Source organism: Cyprinodon variegatus, unplaced genomic scaffold, assembly GCF_000732505.1.
Source record: "Cyprinodon variegatus isolate N-32 unplaced genomic scaffold, C_variegatus-1.0 Scaffold1673, whole genome shotgun sequence".
In the NCBI taxonomy this organism is placed as follows: Eukaryota; Metazoa; Chordata; class Actinopteri; order Cyprinodontiformes; family Cyprinodontidae; genus Cyprinodon; species Cyprinodon variegatus.
Window position 1 is genome coordinate 40,756 of NW_015152126.1, and position 17,955 is coordinate 58,710.

A 17,955-nucleotide genomic window follows, 5' to 3' on the forward strand; every position below is an offset into this window, starting at 1 on the left:
TACTCTTGATCATCTGTCCATCATCGTATAAAGCCCGCCCTGACAATTTGATTGGATCGCCTGACAGTGGGCTTTAATACTCGCGCTACTATGGAGCAGAGCCAGACCGAACTTCCCCGAACTCAAACCTTGTGGGCAGGACTAAGTTCGGACTGGCACCCAGGCTAACATTTAGCATGAACAGTCCTCCATTCGCTCTTACCAAATCTAATGAACAACCAAATCGTCTTAACAGAACAATGCTGCCACTACCATGTTTCACCATTGGTTTGGTTCTTTCAGTGTTATTTTTCAAACAAATATATAATTATGCCTTGATTCAGTTTTGGTTCAAACCTCATTGTGGTATATGATGTGCAGAAAACTGCAAATTTGACCTCTAATGGCTTCCTAATCACCACTTTTCTGCATCAAGGCAACATTTATGAACCATCTTGTCACCTGATTCTCCCATCTCACCACTGCACCTCTGCAGCTCCTCCAGAGTAACCATGGGCCTCTGATTAACGGTCTCCTTATCTGGCCTTTTTTAATGTTGGTGGATTGGGAGGTTATGACAGGTTTTCTACTTGTATCATACCATTCAAATGTTCAGATCTATTTATATATTACTGATTTCCAAATTTAAAAAGAAACCTTTTCAATCAGCTTATCCTCTTGTTAATGTCTCAATAATGTTATCCCTAGCTTCGGATTCCATTCTGCCATTTTTTTCATAAATGTTTTCACACAGAACATCTGGATGTATGCTGATATTAAATTATACACAGGTGGACTACATTTTCTAAGTGATGGACTGTGAGTTAATTTGCTATATCAAGCTTTGTCCAAGAGTATAAGGGAAAAGGCAGCTAAAAACAAATGCTTCCATCATGAACAATTTTCATTTCCCTGCCAGAGGTAGATCACAGAGAAAAAGAGGGTTAAATAATAATAAACCCCTGTTTTATATCAAATCCTTTCAAGCAATCTCCAAAGCTTGCACACAGCATGTAGCTCAGAGTCCAATGCTACTACTTTAGCTAAAGTGAATAAAACTAAATAAACTAAAAAAACTAAAGTGAATAAATATTAAATAATCACCCATCTGCACATCACCCGTGGCAGAGGATGAAGTTAGCTCTTTATCGTTGTCTGGCAGCGCCATCTGCTGGTCTGAGGAGATAGAATCCTGGCTGCAGCAGGAGGACGAGGTGTTGGATGTAGTTGCAGCACCGTTTAGGAGGGGGTACTTCTGCAGGCTGACAGGCGCACTGGGAGGAGTTGGCATCAGACATATACCATCAGTGGGTGGTATAGGAAAGACCACAGGCATGCTGGAGTTGGAATCCCTGTTGATGAGCATCACTTGGATGGGAGCTGAGTGGCTGCGCATGTTCACTTGGTATTTCTTTTGGCCACTTTGAACCTGTAAAATAATGAATCCATACAATCTCATAACATCACATATACACGTGTGTGTGTGTGTGTGTGTGCGTATATATGTGAGATAGATATATATACACACAGGACAAAACACCATTCATGCACACACTCACACCTGAGGAGAATTTAGAGAAGCCAATTAACCTAACAGTCATGTTTTTGGAATGTTGGAGGAGGCCGGAGTACCCGGAGAGAACCCACGCATGCTTAGGGAGAACATGCAAACCCGTGCGAAAAGACCTGGTATCAACGCTGGGAATTGAACCCAGAACCTTCTTGCTGCAAGGCAAGACTGTGTGTGTGGGTATATATATATATATATATATACACACATACATACACATACACATACACATACTCACACGAAGAAACAGACTATTCAATGACTTTCCCAATTAAAGTTCGTAGCTAATCCCCTTGCAGTTTGTAGTTACATCTAACAGCCATCAATGAAAGGTCTACCTCAGCATCACAGAAAACTAGAATAAACTTCATAAATAATAAACATTTAGTAAATGTTACTTTATGTCCAGAGTACAAAAAATGTAATTCAAACTCAAAATGATGGATCAAACTACCATCTCAGGAAGAGGCACCTCCAGCTGGGTTCCAGAAGGAGCAACAACAGCCAGAAGGGTGTCTCCACTAAAAGAATCACAAATGTCTTCATGCGTCACAAATCTGTATGTAAGAGGTGTTAAGGAAACAGGAATAAATTCAACAGAAGATGGAGACAATAAACCGGAAAAAGAAGGCTGTAGGCTTTGTGCAATTCAGGATTAGCCTGGCTGCTGTTTCAGTGAGTGACAATAGTGATTGCATTAATAATCCTCTTTTTATACCCGTTCCCTGTTCAATAGGCAAACAATGATCAGAGGTTTCGGCAAGGTTTTCTTTCATCCCAGATGAAGAAACTCAGCCACGGAATAATTCAAAGATAAATCTGCAAAACTAGGGAAACTTTTTTTGGAAATTAATTATATGAAAAGCCGCTTTCTCAACTGTATACATTTGATTAAAAAAAAAGTAAGGGTTTTCTTTTAATCCTCTTAGAAAATAGAAATGTCAAGGTGACAAATTAACATGTCTCAACAGCAAAAGGCAAGAAAAAGGATGAGCAAAAACAGTTTCATTTTTTAAATTAAGGAGGTAAAAAAAGGAAAATGAAATTAATGGGAAAAAAACTAAAGGATATGCATGGATGTCTGGATCATGGTGGAGTTGTTCGATGTTCTCCTCCACCCAGGCCTTCTGGTCATCCAGCTCCTTCTCTTGAACCTCCAGCTCAGAGATTTGGGCTTTTAAAACTCTAATCTGCTCCAACACCTCCTCACTTTGGCTCCCTCTGTTCTTACCCCTAATTATTGGGGGGGGGGTCAGACAATGTAGAGCAACTGATTGTTAAAAGGAATTTAAAAATCCAACAGCATCTAACACATAGTTACATTTCTAAGGTTGCTCTTTTATACATATAGACATAAAAATATTTTTTTCATACCTCCACTGGATGATGTTCTTGTTTTTCTTTTCAATTAGCCCAACACCTTCCAGGACGTTGGTGATGTCATAAATCCTCCTCTTCTGCTTCACTGCCAAGCTGTGTGCAGCCTGTTGATTCAAACACAACGTCACCATAAATCAGCCACAGCTAGTTGTCTCAAGCAAGAAGTTATCTGCTACACGTAAACAATATACTAAAGTATTGAAACCTATGCAGGTGAAGGTGATTTTCAGTCATCCACGTCATAGTCAGTCCAAAAAGAAAGTAAAAAAAACAAAAACAAAAGAACACTGGACTTTGTTTCCAAGTGTGAAGACATTTCGCTTCCCATCCAGGAAGCTTTTTCAATTCAAAATGGCAGAAATAGCATAGAGTCATAAAAAGCCTTGAACTCAAAAATTCTGACATTCTGACATTTTGAATTGGGAAACAAAACGTCTGGGCTTTGTTTCCAAGTGTGAAGACATTTCGCTTCCCATCCAGGAAGCTTTTTCAATTCAAAATGGCAGAAATAGCGTAGAGTCATAAAAAGCCTTGAACTCAAAAATTCTGACATTCTGACATTTTGAATTGGGAAACAAAACGTCGTCACACTTGGAAACAAAGCCCAGACTTTTTTTTTGTTGTTGTTTTTTTTCTTACTTTTTTGGAAAGAATTATTAGGAGGCAGTTTAAAATCACAGGGAGGCTAAACCCAGAGGTGGGTAGAATACCCAAAATTTGTTCTCAAGTAAGAGTAACACCACTTCATCATTGGTTTAATGTAGTAATATTGAACAGCAGTCATTTAAGAAATTACTCAAGTGCGAATAAAAAAGGACCCGGTAAAAACAAGAATACTCAAGTACTGAATAACTCATAACATCTGATATTAAAAATTACAAATACAATCTAAAAAATAACTAAATTTCAAGGTGAAAAAAAAGCCCACACTTTTCCAAACAATATTTATTTTGGTGTTACTTGTCAATATATACTAGCTTGATGTGAACATTTCTTTTCAAGCAAGCTGGTGTACAAAAAAAATGACTCATTGTGACAAAGATTAACTGCACGTCTTTGTCTGGAGAAGAAAAAGAAAAAAAGCAAGCTTGTGAACTTATGGATGAAGTAACCAAACAAGTAAAAATATTAAAACTGATCCTAAAACTTTTTTTCAGTCAAAAACTTACTTGAATAACTAGAACTGAGTAAATTTAACTAGACAACCTCTGACTATAAATACACACACACACACACACACACATATACACATATATATATATATATATATATATATATACATACATACATACATACATACACACGTGTGTTTTGGGGGGAAATTAAAATAGGAAAAATTATTGAAAAAAACCCATAGGATTAGTGATTAAGCCTTTTCTTTTTCAAAACAAATTAAGACCAACTTAAATGAAAAACTTTTACTTTGTAATTTCAATACTTTAGTTCAGAGAGTTAAAAACATATCACAAAGAGTGATACTTTTCTAACATTTTTCTAACTGTTCAGGTTGATGATTACGGCTTCACTAAAACACACAGGTATACATAAAAGGACGTCAGTGCACTCCCTAATATAGCCACCCATCAATCCTGGGCTCCTTTTGTCTGAATTTCTGCATAAATGTGGCGTGACATGGAGGCAATCAGCCCAGAAATCTGTTTTGGTTTTAGGGAAGCCCAGGTAGATTTTTTTATTTTTAGTGTGGCATTTTACATCCACTATGCAGGACAGTTTTCTGGAATAACACGTTTATACGGTCATTAAATCAAGTATTTGTGCTCTTGGCGATGTGGGTGAGTTCTTCAGGAAAAGGACGCTTTCGATAAAGCTTCTCATTGAGAGCAGGATGTAGTTTTAGAGATTTCTTGGTATAAAACTAGCTGGACTGAGGAAGACAGTCCTTTTTCATCCTCCTTGGATCAGGTAAGACAAATCTGATGCTATTGCTGCTTCAAAAATGACTTAACACACGGAACAGAAACGTTAATGTCTGGGAAATGTCTGTGTATGACGGTGGCACACATATTCATTAAATACTTTTCACCTTTTCTACAACATGATTTTTTTTCTACTCAACGCAATGCAACATACTGCAAACAGTCAGCTACGTTTGCAATAATGATCATTTGTGGTTCATTGTCCTAGTAGAGGGTTTCAGTCATTGTGTAATGGACATCTGTCCAGACAGCATTTTATTATATGATAATAAAAGCCCCACTATGTCATTAAAGCATTGTTTTGTTAAATAGAGCATATTCAATATCATGTACTTTTCTGAGAAATTCAATTTTGGGTTTTTATTAGCAATAAGCCATACATAAAATAAACAAATGCTGAAAATATATCTCATGTTTAATACAGAGAGGTGGGTAGTAGCAATATATAATTGCTAATGTTGTAACTTTAACAGTAAACATGAATATTTTTTGACCAAAAATGCATCACAAATGACTGTGTCGGGTGAGAATTCTATGTGCTGAACCTATTCAGAAATTTGCCGACCCAGTGAACAGTAAAATATGGGTACTATAGTATTTTTTTATACCTCAATGTGTGCCTAGAGTAGGTATAGGTTTCAAATATTTCAGTTAGGTTATTTAACTTTATAATAAGTTATTCCAAGCATTTAAACCTTATCACAAGTTAAAAAAATATTAAGAGTTAAATCTCATTCAGAAATTAAAATAGTTTGAACTGGTTAGGGAGCGTTATTACCAAATACCTTCAAATAAACTTTTTACTTTTTAATTCTGCTTGGGCAAATACGTAACATATCATTAAGTAGATGAAATATAAAAGCAGGTTTTAGCCACTGTACTCCACTTTTGTAATGAATGCCTACAAATTTTTTAGAAGTGATTTCCTTTTATAGATCAACATTAAACTATTTTCTACCTGTAAAAGCCACCTCAATCATTTTGCTTCTTTAGAAAAAAAAAAGCCAACAACACAGGTTTGTGGCATCAGAGGGGTAGCCAGAAAATGTATATAAGGGTGGCCAGGCAATAACCAATGTACACTGAGGGAGGGTCGAAAGTAGAAGGGCACCAGAACCTCACGGTCAAGCCTAAGATGAGAATAACTATACTTTCCTACAGTCTTTGCTAACAAATAGACGCATATATTTAAACATCCCTGCTTTATAGACAAAAGGTATAGTGGATAAAATACTTTCAGGTTTGAGTTCTGGGGCAAACATCTTTTCCATTGCCATTACTTACCTATTTTGATCGATAATCATTCTGCTTAAAATTGATATTTACAAGTACTAATATCTACATAAATTGAGTATGCCAATGTCAAATTTATTTATACAGCACTTTAAAAACAGGTATAAAACTGCACCAAAGTGCTTTACAGGAAAGACTGCCCTGACCCCCCATCTAGCTCCACCCCTGTGTGGCATAACAAAAACAATCTGTGCCATGTCTTATATTCTGCTATGCATCAATCCTAACTTCACAAGATTCTTACTACACCAAAAGTCACAACACTAATGCACACAGCAACCCTTAGGTCTCATATTTTGTTGAATCTTTATATATATATATATATATATATATATATATATATATATATATATATATATATTTCTACTTTTAATATTTTACTTTTATATGAGCTAAACCAGGCTTGTCCAAAGTCTGTCCTGCATGTTTCAGAGGTCTCCCTGCTCCAGCACAGCTGATTTTCATTAATAGCTGATTAGCAGAATCAAGGCAGGTAATCCTCTAAACCTGCGGCCTTTGAGGACAGCCTTCAGACATGCCTGATCTAAACCCTGTGAACATCATTACACCTTTAGGATTCTCACTGACAGCCCTTTGTTAAAACTGGCAGCAAGAACTGGATAGCATAGCACCTACCAAGGTTTGTACAAGAACACACAAAAAATTTAAAAATAAACTAAAAACGGTAAACGGTATCTCACAGTTTCACTGACCACTTTTAAGTCAAGAACGCCATCCTTAGCTTCTTGAAGTAGACTGACAAACTTCATCGTGAGTAGCCCCAAACTTTTTTCACGGCGACTAGAAGTCGAGCGTTCAGTCACAGACTTTTCCAAATCCATCTTCTTTCTACAGAAAAATAGGGAATCGCTTCTCTATTGGACAACTATTTGAGTTTAACTGCAGATAACGGACATTTCTCTCAGTTAACACCTGCTACCTAAACAGGACCCCGGTGAAAACTCGGGCTGGGGTCTTTTTAAATGAACGCACGTTACGTTAGGTTATGGTTGCCACGGCAACTCCTGCACGCCTCCTCTTGACCCCGCCCCTATGAATGGAGACGTTAACAAAAACGTATATGTTTTTAAATTAACAAGTAGCCTACAGCTGAAATAGCACTTAGCCTATTAACTTTTATAAAGTTACGAATGGCTGAAAGCTAACATTTTAAATGAAGGAATTGAAAGATGTTTCAGTAGCACTTTAAGATGTCAGTGGATTCTATCTAGCTTTGTAAAAAAAAAAGCTTTGTAAGATAACTTTTTACTTAGACATGATTGTGATTAACTGAATATAATATAATGTAAACTGAATCAGATTGCATGTAGATCAGATCATGACTAAATGGGAAAATTGTTGAAACTAACAGGATTAATTTAAAGGGAATTTAATTAATTTATCTAGGACAATTGTAATTATAGTTGTAATCTATTCTCCTATTCTGAAGAATATTTTAGTTAGATCTCCAACGTTATGCTTTTTTCTGCTTCTCCTCATAGGAGCTTTGCCTAATCTGTTCCTGCTTGGCTGTGAAACCACCCTGGAGAGAAATATCAGCTGTGTTGCTGCCATTGACACCTTTATTTATAGATGTTCCAGATGGGCCTGTTTTTCAGTGTAGTCCTGTTTCTCTGACTGTGACTGGCTGGATGCGCTCTCTAGATCCTCTGACATGGAAGCTGGCTCAGAGCTTGTCTGCCTGGCAGTGTGTTCCCTTTACAGTTGCTTTTTGGATCTCTGCCTTTCTGTATCTCTGCTTCTGTCTCCTTGAACCTCAGCAGATGGCCGCTCACTCTGAGCCTGGTTCTGCTGGACATTTCTTCCTGTTAAAAGGGGTTTTCCTCTCCATTGTCACCTACAAGCATGCTTAGTGTGAGGGATTGCATTCGAGTCAATGCAATCAACTGGTTTTCCTTAAATAGAAAACTTTGAATCAATTTGACTGTATGATCTGGTGAACTGTAAAGGGCCTTGAGATGACGTGTGTTATTATTTGCCGCTATAGAAATAAACTGAACTGAATTAATACATTAGTAAGTTCTAAAACGTATGCCACAGATTGACACCTTTTCAAAGTTTGCCCCAGGGGGACCACACCTGACGCATGATGCCTTACATTATAGTGCAGACTGTGGTAATTGTGGTCATTTTTACATCAAGCAAGTGTTTAAGCATATATACCAAAACATAATTTTTTTTTCATAAGAAAATGGCATTTTCCCCAGGTGTGTAATAATAGGGCTATCTATCAATTCTGAACAGTATTTCGGATTTTTGTTGGACTTAAATGATTTCAGGTGAGTCTTGACCAACATGCATTCTACAAAATTGGACACATGAATCCGAACTGTCATCTTGTAAAATGCCTTCAAATACATTAGTAGTTAAATTGTGATATATTAAAAGATTGAATTGCTATAATTTCACTTTTCAGTGTATCACAACAGTGTCCTTTATATTCTCATATGAAGAAGAATTGTGTGTGCCGTCATAAGAAAATTTATTTGACAAACCATATAAAAACAAAGACTATACAAATATACAAAAAATACTGTTGTATTTGTAAAAACACATTTAGAATAGAAACTTTCAAGGGGTTTGATATGGATATTTTATGTGTTAAAGTCGTTTAGGAAACTAGTGAGACGCTTCATTTTTTCCTCCATGACTCTCTTGTTAGCCTCCGTCTCCTCCAGTAGTTGACGCATCTCTTCCTCTACCACATAAACCTGAAAAGAACCACATAGATATTTGTCTATAAAACTAGACTGCTCCAAATTTTAAAGGGAAAACGTAAACACAATGCATTTCCAAGTCAGATACATCTCTGTGAAATCAACCTGTGCAGTTAGGACGGCAAACTGATTGTTAATCAATTGAACCTGCTGTGGTGCGAATGGAACAGACAACCTGAAAATGAGACACACTCAGCAGGGTAATGTTTATGAAGATGTGGCTCTGCAGGTGGTGACCATGTTCTCATCATTTTCAGCTTTTTTCTGGTAACTTTTGCATTTTGTCAGTGCTCAGCACATCATGTCTTATTCCATCCACCAATGCCAAATTGCACCACAGTCTATCTAGAAGTTGATTGATGCTTAAATCTTGGTCTGGGAGGAGATTTCTCAATAAAACTAGTGCCATTGAACATTAGTTCAGTAATATGTGTGCCTAATTTTGACTTGTCTTAATTTCTATTGAAGTTAGATACACATTCAATGTGATTTTCCACTTTATTTTGAGTATTAATTCAAATCCATACCTCCAGTGGATAATAATTTTAATTTACATTGTTCCTTTTTAGTAGGTAATAAATAATGATTTTAACTGGAATGTTTCATTTATTTGTTCTTTCATTTATTCAGAATTTCTAATTTTGTTATTGATTGATTCTGTGTAAATAAGATTGATTCTATTAAAAACAAGAACACTGGCACTCCTCTAACTATGATTGGTTTATCTCTGTAAGGTGAAGAAGCATCTAAGTTAGCCATAGAATCTGAGCTGGGTCTAAGCTGCTTTGAGCCAGTTGATCTTTCAGAGTTAGTAAAACTATTTTCTTCATCTAAGCCTCCAACTTGTATGTTAGATCCAGTTCCAACCAGGTTATTAAGAAGTTACTCCCTTTGATCTCCTCCATTTTAGATTAAACCAATGTATCCGTGTTACAGGGAGACGTGCCTCAGGTTTTAAAGGTTGCTGTAATTAAACCTTTACTTAAGAAACCGTTTCTTGACCCAGATGACTTGGTCAATTATAGACCTATATCCAGTATTTCTTTCTTTCTTTACCAAAAATTCTTGAGAAAGTAGTTGCCAAACAAGTGTGTGATCACTTACACCAAAATTGATTTTTTGAAGAGTTTCAGTCTGGCTTTAGAGCTCATCATAGCACTGAAACAGCTCTGGTGAAAGTCATAAATTATATTCTCATGCCCTCAGATAAAGGACTTATATCTGTACCTGTCCTGTTAGATTACAGTGCTGCATTTGACACAGGTAATCATAATATTCTTTTAGAAAGACTTGAATATTTTTTTAGATTTAAGGGAACAGCACTAGACTGGTTTAAATCTTATTTATCTTTCAGTTTGTTCACATTAATGATAAATGTTCCTCGTGCTCCAGGGTCACCTGTGGAGTACCACAGGGATCAAATGTAGGGCCAATTCTCTTTATTATTTATATATACATATGTATATGCTCCTAATTGGTAGAATTATTAGACAGCGTGGGATTCATTTCCACTATCATGCTGATAATATTCAGCTATATCTGTCTATAAATCCAAATGAAGCTAACCCATTACATAGATTACAGGCATGTTTTGAAGACATAAAAACATGGATGACTTAACTGTCTGCTCCAGAAAGGAGACAAAACAGAAGTCATAGTCTTTGGATTGGAGTCTTTGAAAAAGAAGCTGATTAGTCAGTCACTTCATTTGGATGGGACTGAAATAAATTAAGCAAGCCCACAGCAGAGCTTTAAAAAGAAAGAAGAAAAGTAAAAAAAATCTATAGGGAAAAAGTGCTAAAATCAATTGAGTATGAACACAAGATGGTGTTCACAGAATTAAAGCTGGGAATTTGTTGGATGGATGGATGAGTAAAAGTCCTTACTATCTATCTATCCATCCATCCATCCATCCATCCATCCATTACCTTACATGCTTGTCCCAGTTGGGGTCGCGATGGTTGCTGGTGCCTATCTCCAGCAGTCAATGGGCGAGAGGCGGGTTACACCCTGGACAGGTCGCCAGTCCATCGCAGATTAACAATCAGTTTGGCCTCCTTACTAACTAGTCCTAACAATAATAATAATCTAAGCATAAGCGAATTATAGATGGACTGATTGATTGAAATAAGCGGCGGGGAGATATTGGTCTGTTTTCTGTCACAGTTGCTGGAATCCAAAAGAATATATAAAATCAAGATTGATAACATTTTTATGGGTTTAAAAAAGGTTTTCACCTAGGACTTTTTTTTTCTGTTTCATTAAAATATTTCTTACCCAGATGCCTTTTCTCTATTTGCATTTGGTAGAAATAGGATTTTTTTTTGTTCTCCCTTGATTAACTGGTAGGAGGCTGTGTGCAGGATTCACTAGAACTAGAGTTACAGTAGGGAAATTGTAGCTCCTAACTCCTGTTCCAAGCTCCTATCCCTTCAACTTTTGATAGGTCAAAAGAAGGACCACTGTCTCAACTCTAAACCACTGTGTCTTATCTGGATCATGTGGAAAAAAAACAACACGTTTTACCCTCAGATTTGCTTGTTCTATTTGCTTCTCCTTTTCATTAGCCATCCGCAGCAGCTCTGCTTGATGTGCAGCTTGGACAGACTCCAGTTGTCGACGAAAAGCATCATCCACACAGCGCAGCTTGTCAACTGCAGCTCTGTATAGGAACATTAACACCAAATAATGCATGACAGCTATCAGACCTAATGTTTTAAATTAAAATAGCACCAAATAAAAGGGTTGGACTTTCTGGCTCAGTGGCAACAGAAAAACTATACTTCATGCTATAATATCCCCTTCTTCTTTACAGCAGAATATAAGCTCCGAAAACAATAGTGATGGTGGGATATTGTCTAAATGTTTCTACTTTGCTCTCTGTGCTGGCCTTTTATTGACCACATAAAATAATAGTTATTTATTTTACACGGCTCAAAGGTATAGTGGAGGATTTTCACAAATTTTTTAAAAGACCTGCCCTCACTATTAAAAAAAAAAATACACATACACAACCCTGTAACCGTTCGAGAGCATGCATAAGCCAATTTCTCCTCGTGCACGCTCCGTTTAAAAGTTGATGTTTGCATCGCTCATACAAGCTTACTTTCCAAAAGAAGATTTGAAATGTTTCCACTATGTCTGACTCCCCACTGGAAACTAAAAATGGGGATGAGCAGGTAGGACGGGCTTACGTAAACATATCACCAGAATGATTGACAATTAGGAGGACCACTTACCGTATTTTGATGATCCACAAGGAAAAATAACATCCTCCACTATACCTTTATACCTAAATTCTCCACATAATTTACTATAACTGCAAATAAAATTATAATTACAAGTGCTTTGCGGATGCATAAAAGAATTGTACAGAAATCTGCGGTTACTTGTGTGCCTCTGATGCTTTATCCTTTTCCTCCAGCAGCTGGCGCTCCTTAGAATCAAAGTTTTCCTTCATTTGCTTCACTTGGCTTTCTAGTTGTGTTAGCAGCTCAGCTTTCTCCTGCCACTTCTTGTTTGAATGACTAATGAAGAAGGAGACTCAAATCAAAAGAATTCGTTTTTTTCTGACACAAATATAAAAACAGATATTGTGTCCAACATGAGAAGTGAATTTTCACTAAATAAAAATAGATTAATCTAATTGACTTTTGGAATGCATTTACATGCTTTTCTTTCTAAGAGCTGATTTATCCAACAGCTGGGAATAAGACCTTTTGATTTCAACTAATGTCAGACATGTTTTTCTTTTTCCACTCTATATTTAGATTTGCCTGTAAACTCTCTTGACATCCTTCAGCTCTGCTTCCTTGTCTTCCAGCTGCTGCTTCAGCTCCTCTTTACGCAGGCTAAGATGCTCCAGCTGGTCCTTCAGCTCAGCCTGCAGGCTTGTCCCTTCCTCCAGCTGCTGCTGAAACTGTTTTTGGGTCTGCACAGCTTCCTCCTTCAACCTGCGGATCAGATTGTCACGTTCCTGCAAGGACTGAACAACAAGAAGGTAATGGATGAAAATACACCCGGAGAGCTTTTTACTTCTTTGCCAAAGCGTTAAAAAAAAAAAAAGCACCGGAAACAACTTTTTCCTCTCCTAATTTACAAACAATGACGCAGCGTAAAGGAAAGAAAAAGCATTTCGATCAAAGAATAGATGTTTAACATAGAAGAAAAGAACTTTCTTTATGTTAAAGAAAAGATCTCTAACATAAAGAAACAGAATTAAAGTACCTCTTTCAGTTTGCGTATGGTTTCTGTCTGGTCATCCATGATTTTGGTTTTGATTCTAAGGGCGTCATGGTCTCTGTTGTTCTGCTTTCTCTGAGTCTCCAGCTCAGCAGTCAGCACCTCTATCCTGGCCTCTAAACGTCCCCGATCCTGAGCCAATGACGCACCTTGGAAAGAAGAATGTGCAGAAAATATATTAATCATCTCCTATATTACACTTTGCTCTCATTGTTTTAACTTGTGATGGACTAAATTAGAGGAGCATCTAATTGTTAAGCGGAAGTATGAAACTCTTATTCAACCACAGCTTATGTTTATAAGTTTAAAATGCCTCCTTGTGTGGATTTTAGTCAATTTTTGAAAAGTCTCCAAAAGGTTTCTTTTATTAATTTCCTTCTCTCTGCCCCTCTTCCATTAATGCCAGATCAGTGGTGTGTACAACAACTAATTGTCTTGTCTCAAAAAGAAAAAAACTTAGATGTAGGCAGCTGTCTCAAAAATGACCAATGGATTGCAAAGCTACTGTGAAAACATTTCTTTCTAAATGATTTTCTTACCACACATGTACAGGCCTATAAAGTCTAACAACATTTTACTGTTTTTGTTTACTGAAAATTCCTTTAGGATCCGCCTCACCCTGCTGAGCAAGCTCCTGGCCCCAAATCCTCCTCTCAGCCCTGAGGCCATCAATGACCGACTCCTGAGCCATGAGCTGAGATACCAGTTGACCTTTTTCTTTCTTTAGTGTCTCGAGCTGCAGCCCAAAACGCTGGCTTTGCTCTACCTCTGCTTCCAGGGAATGGATACGGCTCTAGCGGCGGAACAGATGCAGACTGGATTAATGATCAGTATCTATCTGTTAAGATTGGCAGAAAGTAAAGCTACAAGATTCTGCTGGTCAAAAAGGGTCAGATGCCATTTAGCTTATGGAAGAAGTATAATTTAAATCACAAGCATGTTATCTGGAAAAAAAAAAAAAAGAAGAAAAAACAGATTTTAGCATTAGACCTTGAGCTCAACGACAGCATCTTTCTTGGCTTTGATCAGCTCAGAGATGCGGTTCTTCTGCTCTTTCACCATAGCGGTGAGTTGCTGCACCAGAGAGCCTGATTTCCTCTCTCTTTGCTGGGCCTGAGAAAGGGTCGCCTTGAGCTCCATCAGTTCTGCAGTCATGTGATCACAAGCCTCTTTCACCTAAGAAAAGTCAAAGGAGAAGTTTTTATTTATGTCTACCAGACTTGCCATTTCATCAGTCAGTCTGAAATTGTGCCCAGCAAAAGAGGTTTATACATTGATTTGCACAAAGAAACTTTCCAGAAATGCGTCTGGCAATCTGTTTCTTATTCAGAATTTTCTTGAAGGTGAACAGCTTGAGTGACGTCAAGGACAAGTTGTGCAAGTGGTGGCAATCAGGAAAAAAAAGATTGCATTTTGTTCAGAGCCTGAATGAAAGTAGGAAGTGATTTAAATACAGTTCTTTTGTAAAGCTTCTCTCCAGTGGCAATCAAAGACTAATTGTGCTGAAACAAATGACCCCGACTCAGGCTGACCTTTTATCTTCAGTCTTAAAAATTGAGGTCAGTATGGTTCTCTATCTGCCTTTTGGCAAAGAAAAAGTAGTTTCAGATTTAGGGTGTTCTAAATGTTCTAGCCATTTTCAAATTATTTTTATTATTTTATGCAATATACCTTTTATATTAGAGCTTTTGAATTACTTCTAAAACTCTATGAGACCAAGACCAGGGAAGGAATTTGGCTTTAAGCTTAGGTTCTTTGTCCAGGTGCAAAGCCTGTTTTTAACCTCCTGCCTGATGTTTCGAGTCACTCCTTCAGTATTTGCATGTTTTCTGTCATTATGCCACCTATTTTGTAAAATGCACCAATCCTGCAGGTCACTCGGGTCTTCAACAATTCAAGTTGTACGCTGTATGCGTGATAGCATCTTAGTAAGAACAGACCTCAGAGAAGCGAGTCGCCTCAATCTTTAGTGCCATCCGGAATTCATCTTCCAAAGCAGCGTATTGTTTCCTGCCTTCTGTCAGCTTCTCCTGCAGCTCCGCCTCCCTCTGCTGATGTCTCTGTTCCACTGCTGCTACTTCCTTTGACACTGCTTGCTGGAAATCTGCCCCGCTGGGCTGCAATCGCTGCTCCAGCTGTTTCCTGATGCAAAGTGAGAATCAGAAGACATTAACATGTATACATCCCTCTAACATCTTTAACGGAAAAACACCAACCTTAAATAACATGAAACCTCATTTTAGCTTTAAAATAAAATGTATCAGATTACCAGATAACTTAGAGAGCTATTTTACGTTATTGGATTCATTGTTTTTCTTGCAATAGAGAGAAATGTGACAAAGATCATCTTTTCATCGCTATGGAATAGGTGTACTACAGGACGCCATTTTAGGATTGCTACTATTGCTACTGCTTGCATATTTAAGTTGTAAAAATTTTCCATGCTTCTTCCTGCATACATGAAAAGGCAGTGGAGTATCTAACAGACGTCCATGGGCTTTCACATTTCCTCTGACGTTTCCTGGACTGAGAAAATCTCCTAAAATGCTCAGGGACCAAACCTACCACACATAAACTTTGCTTTTACTGCACAAGTCCAAGAAAAAGGAGCAGATATAATGCCACAGATCTCATCCACCAAAGCAAAACATTGTTTGGGCCTCTTTCATCAGGAAGATGGTTTAGATTAATTAAATCTAGGTCAACCAGACAAGAAAACAACTAATTTCTCTGAGCTGTAAAGGCAACCAACCCGTGAGTCAGACAATCCCATCCCATCTTAAACCCTCCACCACTTCAGTCTCACATTCGTTTTCTGGTGCATAACATCTCCTCAGAAACACAAACACCCCGCTGACAACCAAACAGACCATCAACCCATTTAACAGGCTGGTCTGGCACAAGCTGCACTTTATCTAACTACTACATAGTATATTCCTTTAATGTATTCTTAAATATTCTTCTTTGGAGGTTGTTTTATATCTCATACAATTGCTTCGAACAGTCTTAATAATATGTCTACTGTTTTTATTGGTCAATGAATTTATATATTTGAAGGTAGGATTCTCTACAAAATGTTATAATTGGTTTAATATGACAGGAATGATTCTTGATTTATTGGAAGGCTTATTTTAGCAGGTTGCTTTCCCCTATAATTACATATATTGCAAAAATACAAATTGTGATAATGTAAAAAAAAACAAAAAACATTGAAGGTATAAAAGGTAAACCATGATTTTATTTGTGAAATAAATAGAGTGTCATGATATAATACTTTGTTCAGTTGTACCTGTGCTCCTGCTCCCTGGATGCCAGCAGTTCATGCAGCTGCTGCAGTTTATCTTTGTGTTGTTGAACTGAGACCCTCTGGAGGTCCAGCTCTCTCCTCAAAGCTGCTGCCTTGTTCTCCAGCTCCTGGTGACATTTCATCTGTGGGATTCGGTAAAAAAAAATACAAAATCCAACATTAACATATACATATATATATATGTATATATATATATATATATATATATATATATATATATATATATATATATATATATGATCTTTTCTCTGCAAAAGGCTACAATAACTTCACAGGGTGTTGTGCAGACAAAACCCTGAAGTACTGTTTCTTAAAGAAAAGAAGCTGAATGTATACCTTCTCAGCCTGCTGGCAAGCCCTGAGAGAGTCTCCATGGGAGACGGTTTCCTCTAGTCTACGAAGCGCAGCTCTGTGTTGTTTTTCATTGCTTCGGGCCTGCTCCAGCTGCTGGGTTAGAGTCTCACACCTTGTCTCCAGCTCCTCAACACGAGTTTGCAGTTCAGAGCGTCCTGATCTCTCCTTCAGCAGCAGCTCCTTCAGTCTGGTTAATGCAGAGCACCAAGAGTTACATACTGAATTTCTAATTTAACAGCGTCTAAAATCAGGTTGGAAAAACATTTACCAATCTATTTCAAACCGTTGAGATTTACAAAAACATATGTATAGAAAAGAGGAGGGATGTAAATACTATATAAACCTGAAGGGGGGAAAATACATAATGTAAATAAGACTCCTCCGAGCTGCAATACCGCAAAGCTCCTCCAACAGCATATCAGACTGATCCCAGAACTGATGAGTCACCTCTATATTCTGTCTGATGAGGAGCGTAGATATTGACAGGAGCAGCTGTGTTTGCCGTTAGATAGTGACAGCTGAGACTGATTTGGGTAATACTGCTGTCATATGTATACCACAAACCCTTAATTACACCATCATGCAAATTAATCAAAAATGGGAACGAGGTGCAAACTAGGAAAGTGCAACAGAAAACAATACCTATATGAACAGAGCAGACACAACATGTCCTCTCATAACATCAGCTTGAAACGGCTCAGTTTGAAATTTTTTTATTAATTAAATTCAGATCAACCGCTCTCCTTCCATCATGTATTAACTGTCTTCAAACATTTTTTTAGAACACAAAGCTTAATTATTATTTATATTGCCTGCTAAAAGATAAGAAAGCTCTTCTAAAAAACAGAGTCATTAGATTAGATTAGATAGAACTTTATTGATCTCACAATGGAGAAATTCACTTGTGACATCACCTCTTATAAACAACAGGTGCACAAATAAGGAAAAGGTGCATGATGTATATACAGAGCATCCAGATATATACAGTGGATGGTAAAAAATAAAGGACAGAATTAAGGTGACTTATATATACTGTATCTTATGTACAGTAAAGTGGTGGCAGGTAAAGTGCAGTTTCTGATTTGTTAAATAAGTAAATAATATAAATAAGGTAACTGAAATAGGTGAAGTAGGGCTGCAACTAACGATTATTTT

At 37.3% G+C, this 17,955-nt stretch overlaps 2 protein-coding genes across 2 annotated transcripts in view; both read right to left on the bottom strand.

Moving 5' to 3' along the window:
- Positions 1-7,023, bottom strand: part of LOC107104269 (transcription factor E2F5-like) — a 12,978-nt gene extending 5,955 nt beyond the window's left edge. Inside the window, exons 1-5 of the mRNA XM_015404238.1 lie at positions 6,873-7,023; positions 2,924-3,033; positions 2,621-2,782; positions 2,004-2,112; positions 1,084-1,408 (exon numbers count right to left, since the gene is read on the bottom strand). Of these exons, the coding sequence (XP_015259724.1) occupies positions 1,084-1,408; positions 2,004-2,112; positions 2,621-2,782; positions 2,924-3,033; positions 6,873-7,001 (835 nt within the window). The 5' untranslated portion in view covers positions 7,002-7,023. The remainder of the gene's footprint in view (positions 1-1,083; positions 1,409-2,003; positions 2,113-2,620; positions 2,783-2,923; positions 3,034-6,872) is intronic.
- Positions 7,024-8,630: 1,607 nt separating this feature from the next.
- The window catches only part of lrrcc1 (leucine rich repeat and coiled-coil centrosomal protein 1), a 10,429-nt gene continuing 1,104 nt past the window's right edge, over positions 8,631-17,955 (bottom strand). The window contains exons 2-11 of the mRNA XM_015404237.1: positions 16,783-16,987; positions 16,429-16,568; positions 15,080-15,281; positions 14,130-14,315; positions 13,758-13,932; positions 13,125-13,288; positions 12,674-12,882; positions 12,287-12,424; positions 11,424-11,559; positions 8,631-8,891 (exon numbers count right to left, since the gene is read on the bottom strand). Of these exons, the coding sequence (XP_015259723.1) occupies positions 8,775-8,891; positions 11,424-11,559; positions 12,287-12,424; positions 12,674-12,882; positions 13,125-13,288; positions 13,758-13,932; positions 14,130-14,315; positions 15,080-15,281; positions 16,429-16,568; positions 16,783-16,987 (1,672 nt within the window). The 3' untranslated portion in view covers positions 8,631-8,774. The remainder of the gene's footprint in view (positions 8,892-11,423; positions 11,560-12,286; positions 12,425-12,673; positions 12,883-13,124; positions 13,289-13,757; positions 13,933-14,129; positions 14,316-15,079; positions 15,282-16,428; positions 16,569-16,782; positions 16,988-17,955) is intronic.